General features: G+C 35.0%; 1 protein-coding gene across 4 annotated transcripts in view; it reads left to right on the top strand.

The window, feature by feature from the left end:
* The first annotated feature begins 2,101 nt into the window (after positions 1 to 2,101).
* The window catches only part of LOC131430684 (O-acyltransferase like protein), an 812,547-nt gene continuing 803,324 nt past the window's right edge, over positions 2,102 to 11,324 (top strand). The window contains exons 1-2 of one of the 4 annotated variants that reach the window (XM_058595837.1): positions 2,102 to 2,243; positions 2,304 to 2,704. In XM_058595837.1, coding sequence (XP_058451820.1) covers positions 2,437 to 2,704 — 268 coding nt within the window. In that variant the 5' untranslated portion in view covers positions 2,102 to 2,243; positions 2,304 to 2,436. Of the gene's footprint in view, positions 2,705 to 3,131; positions 3,251 to 11,324 lie in introns of those variants that run through there. The other 3 variants (XM_058595839.1, XM_058595836.1, XM_058595838.1) reach the window with 3 other exon arrangements.

Raw genomic sequence — 11,324 nt, 5'->3', positions numbered from 1 at the left:
ATAATTGAAAAACAAAGTTTTCTAAAAGTGTTGGAAATAATGAGGAAAATTCATCACGCTTGCTTGCCTTTTTCGCATCCGGACGACGATTTTGAGATAGTCAGGCACAAATCAGAATCTACTGAACAAATAGAAAAGGTAATCTTTGAATAAAAACTGCTCATTTCTTTCATTGCTACAGACGAAACTGGATGTCGATGTGAGGGTCTCCCACCAACATCAGTAAGAACAAACCAAGTATAAAGCGTGAAAGTCTTATTTGGACTTCGGTCGTCAGGAGGAGCAGTCGGCAAAGAAAGTAGACCTTTTGCGTGGTGTAAAGCCTCAAACGCTCAGATCACCGAGCCAGTTTTCAGGATAATTTGATTAGCTTTGTGCAATTTTTGCAGTGCAAAATTCCCAACAGTTTTTAATATCTTAGAGAATTACACAATTTGGCCCTTCTGAATGCCAGAAATTCATCTCGTACGGTATTTTGATAACTTTTCTCACTGAAATATTTAAATCCAAAACGAAATGATTGACATCAAAATTCTGTATAGTTCTATTTAGAACAATAATTGTATACCCAAAGAATTATGCGGAATTTTCTTCACTATACTGTATACGGCCCTTTTTTCAACCACTTGTAGTTTGTAGTAGAACTTCTGCTTTCTGCATAGCACCGACTTAGAAGCCATTAATGAAAGGTTCCTTTCAGAACCACCATTATTTTATCATAAGGAACTATACTGGTTATTTCGTAATATTTAATTGTGTGTCAGAATGTTTAATGTAACTAATCTGTACTTTAGTTTAAGAGTATCGTTTCAAATTCTAGTAGTGAAAAAGAGAAAAGCTTGCACAATGCATACAATCGATCAACTAATTGATATTCGAAAGTATAAAGAAAGAGTGTCAGTTTTATTCGTATTCACGACATCCAGTTATGTCTCTGACATTACACACCCATAGATTTTATTTTTTGTATAATGAACAATCAATGCTATACAATCTGAAGTAATACCAATTATATGATATTACACAACAAAGCATTATTGCTTCAGCAACATCAATTGATTGAGCTCAACAGAGTTAGACTTTACTGGAATTATAAACGACAGTCACTTAGAATGATTTTTTATAATACATTGTTATTTTAACACAAAATTTAATGTTGCGTAAATTCGTGTCATTATTTGGTACGTAATATTTGGCTGATATAATACCACCGAGCCCACCGAGTATTTCTCACACCACCACCATACGAAACAGCAGCGCGCAAGTAATACAGAAAATGCTGAAAAGTTTATGTTAACTTTATCAAATTTGGGTTTGATTGGCAAAAGCTTCATCATTTTGTTTCATTTTCAGTTTTTGAATAATTGATCAAAAACTCGACGCGCGTATTTTGCTACATTTTACCCTAAGCATGCATATGCAAAATTTTAGTAAAAAAAAATACAAGAAAAAATCGACTTTCGATTTCGTATTTCATGGGTCGAATATTTTAAGAACGATTGTACCGTATATATATATATATATATATATATATATATATATATATATATATATATATATATATATATATATATATATATATATATATATATATATATATATATATATATATATATATATATATATATATATATATATATATATATATATATATATATATATATATATATATATATATATATATATATATATATATATATATATATTTATATATATATATCACAACGTTCTTTCTTCTTGCCTAATTTTTTGCTGCTCTCAGCTTGAAGATGTTCTCTAGCTGCTATGCCGTCATTTCATGTTCAAGTGGTGACAGTCACTGACGAAGCAGTATATGTTGTACTCAGCCGTAAAATCACATGTTACCACATGCAGTAAACAAAAACTCAGCTGTTATGATATTTATGTCACTGTGTTTGTACATGCGTGTCTATAGTTATTGTATAACATTGCTGCACACAACCAGATACAGCAAATAAGGGAAAAGAAAGTTTCGCTGTAAAATTTGAAAATTATTCAACTTATACTTTCGTACATCGCACTGCCACATCCCAGCCGCAATGTATCACTTAGCTTGGTGAAGCTTTTCGTCAGCCGTTTTTATGAAGCCGTTGTGCATGCCGTAATAGGGTAGGCAAACACGTGAAATGTTGAGATTGGTGAATTGTGGGTTACTGCCTTGACGATCGTTCAGTTCGCTTACGTCTGTCTTTACATTAAGCCGGTTAAAGGGTTGTACATTGGTATGGTTTGGAACTTGATCTTCGATTCGTACATACGTGATCTCGAATTTTCTGTTTTAGATTCTGTACTGATAAATGATAATAGAAGTTATTGTTAATTTGATGTTAGGCTATAATTGAAGAGAAAAGAGAGTACCCAATTTTATTGCATCATATTTTTGTGAGTAAAGTTCAAAGTGGAGCAGTTTTGAAAATGAAGATTTTGATATATGTGTTTATATTTATGAGTGGAATATCAGCTAAGCCAATAACTCCCGAATTACCAACAACCGGCAGAGATGAACAAAATCTTACAGTGTACAACAACTTAGTTGTTTTGAACGAGCTACTGGATGTTTTTGACATACGTAACATAGGATCTAAGTGGAGTGACGTTCGTAATTTATTGACAAGTAATTGCTCAAATGACATGGGATACTATTTACAAGGAATGCAATTGGGAAAAAAATGGGCTATTTCAAGTAAGTGCAAAGGTTTGCATTGTAATTTTGTTTATTTATCCTGTTATTATTATTTATATCCACACATTTTATCTTACTTTGAATATTGCATGTAAATACAGCTTAAATCTAAACGTGCTGGGTGATTTATTATTCGCTCGCTGATTCGACAACCCTAGTTTCTGTATTAAAACTTGCGGATCATTCTTGATTTCGATCATCTGGGCTACCTTGGTTCTGCTACTGAACTGCAATTTTACCTTTCTTCGTCTTCTGTAGATGACAGTAGTTCGATAACTTTTGACATGAAGGATAGTTGTACAATTTTCTTGTGAAATGTGAACAGTAAGAGTAAACAATTAAACTAATATCTAACTATTATGTTCGACAGTGAGAAATTTTACGAAAAATAAGAACAAAACAATTACTTGCAAAACTTTTACAATATACTTTGTTTTCTATGAATAAATGAAACTAAATTAGAAATGAACAATAAACGCGTTAATTTTTCAACTACATTCAGTGAATTATTCGATGGATTTTTTTTGGAACGTTCGTGATATAATGGTAAAATCAAAATTGTAGTTATTATCAATCAGATGTATCCCTAAAAATGAAGAATAGTTAACTTTTGCGCAGTTCAATTGAATACTTTTCAGAATTATCTGTTGGCGATTCTACACCGATAATTTAGTTATAATAGAATATATAATAAAAGTTGGTGCTAATTTGACTTTGTTTTTGGGGTAATTTACGAGAAGCCCTAGTTAGTTCAATTCGATTGTATCAAACTATTGTGAAAAAAGTTTTCAAAGTGGTACAGTACTGAAAATGAAGATTCCGCCAACAGTAGTTTCATGTACCATTCGACTCAGTTCGTCGAGTACGCTAAATGTCTTTTTTTCTTTCTCTCTCTCTCTGTGTATGTGCGTATATGTGTATGAAACGTTTTTTTGCACTAACTTTTCTCGGAGTTGGTTGAACCGACTTTCACATACTTAGATTCTAATAAAAGGTCTTGTGGTTTCATACAAAATTCCTGAAAATTATTTGGATCCGACTTCTGGTTATGGGGTAAAATGAGCAAACAAATGAAAATATGTTTTCTAAATTTTCTCATAGATGGCGCAACCGATTTTCTCAAACTTGTCCTCAAATAAAAGGTCCTTTGGTCACATACGTAATTCCTGAATGTCATCCGGATCCGACTTTCAGATTTGAAAATATAGGGTAAAGTGAGTTAAAAATTTTATACCATCACTGAAAAGGCGGGCGAAAAACCGTAAAAAAATTTCTAAATCAACCTCAACTCTTCTCCAATTGATAGTTTTTATCAGCAGACGGTCAAACAAACCGATTTCGGTTATTATTTTAAGAATCGAAGGAATTAGGTGGATTAAAACGGGTTTTATTTTTATGACCGGAATAGCAGCTATATCTATAGGTCGTGAATCAACAAGAAAAGATTAAAGAAATGAAGTTAAGCAATCACTAAGCAATCACTACAAAAAGGGTGTATGGGTAATGTCACAGATATAACTGGAGAACGTGAATACGAGTAAAAACTGACATGCTTCAGCCACACTTCCGAATATCGACTTATTAACGAAAAACATATTCTACCGAACATTCTTTTATTAGTTTTACATACTCCGTGGAGGAAAACTTTGCCTCGTTCTTTAGGAATATTGGAATGGTTGGAATGGTTGGAAACAAAAACGGTTGTTTATAGTTTGTCCGATGTTCACAACTGTTGAATACTTTTTTTCATCATTTATTTATCTGCAGCAGTATCTAAAATCAGGATTTAGGAACTTTAATTTACTACAAGGACTTAATTCAGAATCCAGATCAAGAACTCAATTCATGGATTTAGTTCTAGAATACTACTAAACTAGAATTCTGGATCATAAGGCAGTTCTGAAATCCTGGTTTCAAGATCCAAAATTTAGTTTCGGAATCAGATCTGAAAAAAGCTTATGTTTTGGGTGAACGGGTGATGGGCAAGTCGATGCCCTTTGCGCAGTTCACCTGGATACGACTCTTCACCCTGCACATAGAGTCAGAAAGTTTTGCTGGCCGAAGAGGCGAATGACCTTAATCATTTTTTAATCAACCTAGTGGTGTAATGATGCCTTCCCAGAGAATCACAAATCGCATAAGGTAGCACGAATTAGATCGTTTAAAACGCTGTTCATAATCACCATCGCATAATCATATAACTGAAGTTTACATTTTTCCCCATATGATGCTATCGCACAAGCTTATTGCGACGATGAGCACACAATCGCATAATTGTTTGAACAACCTCGCCGTATACAGAATTGAACTCGCATTACTTCCATAAATGTTTGGCTGTACATGATATCCAAAATTTGTCTGAATTATATCGCATTGTACGTAAAACCCCTCGCACAAGATGATAATTCCTAGCATCCAATGCGATTGGCTCACAATTCTGACTTTACTGGCTGAATATAAAAATATTTGGTTGCATTCTAATGCGGAGTGTTTCACTGAAAATTCAAGAACACTTGTTTGAAAAATGGTTAGGATAATTGAAAATTATCAGTATCATGGAACATTTATGTAAACAACAGACTTGTTCGTGAAACAATACGAACTTCCTCACAATAAGAAATTCTATAAACCTTCTCTTCTACGATGTATTGTGAACACATATGTGTGAATGTGAATGATAGTTTACATCATAAAACGTAATGAGTTATTTCTCACTGTAAGATTTTAGTTATGCTTAGATATGCGATGTGACTCAGTCATCTGTAAGATAAAAGAAGAATGTATTCGTCTGAAATCGTGCTTATCAACAGCTATGGTATGGATGAGAGTAGAAAAACTCGGTACACGATCCACAAGTTTCAGGTTCGAGCCTCGATCCATAAAAGCTCGTTGTTATTTTTTGCTTATTAGTAGGATGTATGGTTAGAATCGCATAGACACTTGAATAAACTCTCAAAACAATATACCTACGATCGCATACATTACAAAAGAAAATCACTGAAGCTGATAAACTGAATCGCATTAAATGCTTTACTACATCGCATCTAGCTTTTGATTTTTCGAAATTGCATGTATATCGCCTCCACTTTTGCACGCATAGGCCATATTTGCAGTATGCTCTGCGATTCTATTATAATATATAACAGAACGCATAATGCGATTATAGCTTGCGATATAGGTACGAAATGGTTCTCTGGGTTTCGCATATTACTTATATTTTCATCACTAGAAGATTCCTTCAAATTTTTTTTAAACTTGAATAAAATCAAAAAAATTTTTTGGTTTAAGTCACCACCAATAACAATAAGTCACCTTTTCAATATGTAAGCAGTTATATCAAATTAATATAGATAGTTATATCAAATGTGACCACCCTGCATGCTATACAAAATTGAACAAGGCGCGCTGTGTGCTAGGCGGGTGCGTTTTCTTTTCCTTCCGTATCAGCACGTACATATGCGTACCGATTTTGCATCATTTTGTATGACAGTTTGAAAGTTTGGATACTCATTGCCCTATAATTTTGGAACCGGAAGTTGGATCTGGATGAAATTTAACAATATTATTTAAGACACTTAGAGCTTTAATTTGAATCATGATATGTGAAAATCGGTTTAACCGTTGCTGAGTTTTCGTTTTTGGAGCTTTTTTCACCATTACCGGTGTTTTCGGAAGCGGAAACCGGGCACTAGTAACCCCAGAGTATCTGCCAACTAGATAAATTTACCAGCAAGTTTTATAAAAATGAACACCTCATCTCGCTATCGCTTGTGAAAAAATACTCATGAAAAAGAAAATTTTTACTAATCGCACTGTAATACCGGAGCCGGAAGTAGGGTCTAGATCAACTTCTCGGGGAATTTTTGAAAAATCTCAGGACCATCTTAGCTTGTAAAACTCAGTTGGGAAATTTTGGAGAAAATTGAATGCACATTTTCTCTTAGATTCGCACATATTGCCTTGTAATTCCGGAACCGGAGGTTGGATAGAGATAAAATTCAATAGAGATATATGAGACCATAAAACATTTCGTTTGTATCTAAGTTTGTGACATTCGGTCACGCCATCCCGGAGAAAAGTGAGTGAAATTTTTTTTCTCATATATTTGGTGCATATCACCCTGTAATTCCGGAACCGGAAGTCGGACCGGGATAAAATTCAATAGCGATCTATGAGTCGTAAGACCTTTAATTTGAATCTGAGTCTGAAAAAAACCGGTTCAGTCATCTCTTAAAAAAACGAGTGACATTATTTGTCACATACACACAAACATACACACACAGACATTTGCTCAGTTCGTAGAGCTGAGTCGAATGGTACATGACCTTCGGTCCTCCGGTGATTGCATAGCCTTTCTATATGAGAATGGCAAAACCTGTTTTATTCCACCTAGTAGTGTAATGGTGTTTGTGCATTAATTTTGATAACATACAGAATGAAACAATGCTTTGCTCGCTTAGGAGAACCTTCAGAAAACGAAGTGGGTTCACTATTTTAAGAACTTTCAGCACCGAAACCCGAGAATCGGAATAATCGAGGTCGGTTCGTACAACCACCCAGCAACATGACGTACAAACTCTACTAGTTTTCATTCAAATTTTGAAGATTTTATAAGATTTTGCATCGTACTCTAAACGACAATACGGCCTTTTATTTGACCCTAAGATTGGGAATATCGGTTTGAGTCCGGTGTGGAATTTTTTTTTACGGTTTTTGTTTTGACGGTTTGAGTGACGGTGTACAATATTTAACACACTTTATAGTATAACTTCAGAACCAGAAATAGGATCCGGATGAAATTCAGGAATTAAGTATGGGACCGTGAGACCTTTCATTTGAATCTAAGTTTGTGGAAATCAGTCAAACCAACACTGAGAAAAGTGAGTGAGATTTATTTTGGAACAAAAGAACCACTATTTCCGATTCCTTTCGGACCGGCGATCGAAAACCAGGATAGACGGAATTGGTTTGTTAAATTACCTACTAAAAACGACTATCGATTTGCGTAGTTTTGAGACCAGTTTGAAAATTTGTTTGCGTGTTTTGTTTCGCCGGTTTAAGCGACGGTGTACAATATTTAATACACTTTACCCTATAACTCAAGAATTGGAAGTCGAATCCAAATGAAAATCGGGAATTCCGAATAGGACTGTGAAACTTTTCATTTGGATCTAAGTTTCTGGAAATCGGTCAAACCATCGCTGAGAAAAGTGAGTGAGATCCATTTTGGAATTTCCGGTGCCTCCGGACCGGCGACCGGGAACCAGGAATTCCTGAATCCAGAATTTGGATTGAGTTCCAGAGTCTCAGTTTTGAATTCTGAGCCTACATTTTTACAAGCCAGTTGCGGTATTTTCGAGCCCCGACCTGAATGGAGTCGCAGTGTCAATAGGATCGTAGCACCAGCCTTGCAATGGCTATGTACAGTCTCAATTGGTTGCGAACTCTGTTGAAACAGAAGGTAAAATTCCACTACAGGAATGTAATACCAAGACTTTGCTTTGCCTATATTCTGAAACTAAGTTCTAAACCAAAACGAAAACATAACGTATGAGTATGTTAGTGTGTGTATCTGTGTGAGTTTGTAACGAAATATGCACTTACTTTTCAGGAAGATGGCTGAACCAATTCTACGAAACTAAGATTTAAATGAGCAGTCTTATGGTTCCACAGGCTATTGTTGAATTTTAGGCGGATCTGATTTTCGGATCCAGAAATACTGGATTATGTTTTAGCACATGATTCAGTATTTCTGGATTCGGAAATCAGATCCTTGAAAAACCTGTTTTTATTCACCTAGTGGTGTAATGGTGCCTTTCTCATTAACCTTTAATAAACAATCGACACAAGATTCATTTTGGACCTTTCCAATAAATCATTCAGTATAGAGCATTCCAGCTGACAGGTTGTGTTTTCGTTGTTACTGGCTATTACCGTGACAAAATCAACCATAGCTTCAGTCGGTGTTGAAAGTCGTTCGCACCGCACGCGAACTGGCTCCTGACTTCAGTCTTTTTCAAGGCTACCTGAATCACTAACAGTCCTTTTGAAGATAAACAATTAGTCAGACATTCTTAAGTCTAGCCATCCAAAGAATTATTCTTCGAGCTAATAAGTCTTAATTAAGACTACCACAAAATCAGTTTTTATCAAGACTTTACCAAACTAGGAGTCTAATCGAAGACTAATTTAACCTAGTAAATCTAAAATCTTCAAAAATGTCTGTGTCCAACCGGAATTGCAACAAGCCTAAGGTTAAAAGTAACACAATACGGAAGAAATCCCAATTCGTTATTCCTAATATTTCTAACATCATAGACGATCTTACAGAAACTAAATGTAGAAATGAAAGACAACGGACGGGCTTCCTTTCCTTAAATCCTATGCAATATAAGAATATTTCAGAACTAATTGGCTCAAGTGACACGTTCCCCTAGTTATTTGAAGATTTGTGCCTTAAAAATTCTTCAAAAATTCCCAAAATGGACGCTTGTAGTTTTGGAAAGAAACAACAATCTATGCCTCCAGTGACGGTGATGATTTCCGACTTCAAAGCATTCCGTATTGACCTTTCTAATTATCTCTCGGAATTAAAAGTCTCATTTCGACTCGGACGAAGAGGAGAATGTCGAGTCCTGGTTGATGTATCGGAAGATTACGAACGTCTTCTCCGTTATTTGTCCGAGAAATTTCATAATTTTTTTTCATATGGTATAAAATCAGATAGACCCTTAAAGACTGTCTTGAAAGGCTTATCAAATGATCAAAGAACTGATGAAATTAAAAAAGAACTAAAAGAATTGCTTGGTTTTGCCACTTCCCAAGAAACACTTATGAAAATATGAGCGAATGGTACTTCTAAACCACCCTCTGAAATTTGCCATGATCTTCACCTAATACACTTCATTCGAAGTGATGTAAACAATTTGAAAACTTTAGAAAAAGATCATTTCATTTTCCACATTAAAATTCATTGGGAACATTATAAATGGTATAATGTTATTGCAAACTTACGCAATGTCGTCGTTGCCAAGTCTTCGGTCATGGTACCAAAAACTGTCATATGGATTTATGGTGTTTGAATTGTGGTAAATGTGATTGTGATGGAAATCATCATTCCAATTATTTGAAATGTCCTGTCAGGGAAAAAAATTAAACGCTCGTTCGTTTAGACAACAACAAGTCAAATCAACGACCTTAAATTTACAGAGCAAACCTGAAAATCAAACAAAAAACTATACAAATGATACGCCTAAGTCCTTTAAGCCACTCATTTCTTCGAATGTAAAACAAAAACCTGTTTTTTTCTAATGCATAATATTGTGGTATTCTATTCAAAAATTTTCTTTTCGATTTTTTAAAGAAACCAAGGGATTGCTTGTGATTTAAATAGTATAACATATAGAATGAAACAGAGCTTTGCTCGCGTGGGTCATCCTTAAGAAAACGAAGTGGGTTCACTATTATATGCACTTTCGGCACCGGAACCGGTATAATCGAAGTCGGTGCGTACGGCCACCAACTAACATGACGTACAAACGTTACTAGTTATTATAAAAATTTTGAACATTTTATACAATTTTGCCATCGCACTCTAAATGACGATTTAAATGTTTGTTGTATCCGAAAATATGCAGTAAGTTATGGTAGGACCAAAAGACCTTTCATTAGACTCAAAGATTGGGAATAACGGTTTTGAGTCTAGTTTACAACATTTCTTACGTATTGGGTTTCGCCGGTTCAAATGACGGTGCACAATATTGAACACGCTTTACCCTATAACTCCGCAACCGGAATTCGGATTAGGATTTAAATCTAAGTTTGTGGAAATCGATCGAACTATCGTTGAGAACAATGAGTGAGATCCACTTTGGTATATATGAAGACTTTTTTCGGTGCTTCCGTAACCGGATACCGGGAACCAGGTTAGCCGGAACCGGTTTGTTTAATAGCCTTCTGATAATGGCTATCGATTTGTGTAGTTTTGACACCAGTTTAGAAAATTTTCTACGTGTTTTGTTTCACCGGTTTAAGAGACGGTGTACAATATTGAACACACTTTACTGAACCGGAAGTCGGATTAAATTCGGGAATTCCGTATTTAACGATGATTTCTTTAATTTGAATTGGAGTTTGTGGAAATCAGTCAAATGATACATTTTTCTACATATGACCACTATTTCCGGTGCTTCCGGAACCGGATACCGGGGCAATTTTCACTAGTCGGTTTTTCAAGTGATTGCATAACCTTTCTTTATGAGAAAGGCAAAATCGACACACAGAAACCAGAACTTTTTTCAGTGATTGAGCGCAGTGGGCTTACCTATCTTTATGTTGGCTTGTAAAGAAGACTGGACGTGATGAATTTTTTTAATCCTTCACATTTTGAATATATGCTAATTCAATCGTTATTGTTAGTGATTACTCTTACAGTACAGCCTTGAATCATTAGTAATTATGAATGACTAACATGAGGTTATATGTTTATGTATTGACTAACTTGCCAACCATTTATATGCCTGAGTTGAGCAAGCATGGATTATTTTTCAAAAGAACGATTGAAGACAAGAGACCATTCAAGTATTTTGGATATCTTCGCCAGTAGTTCACCAGGCGACAT

This window comes from Malaya genurostris, chromosome 2, assembly GCF_030247185.1.
Source record: "Malaya genurostris strain Urasoe2022 chromosome 2, Malgen_1.1, whole genome shotgun sequence".
In the NCBI taxonomy this organism is placed as follows: Eukaryota; Metazoa; Arthropoda; class Insecta; order Diptera; family Culicidae; genus Malaya; species Malaya genurostris.
The sequence above is the reverse complement of the archived record's forward strand: the minus strand, read 5'-3'. Positions and strand labels throughout refer to the sequence as shown.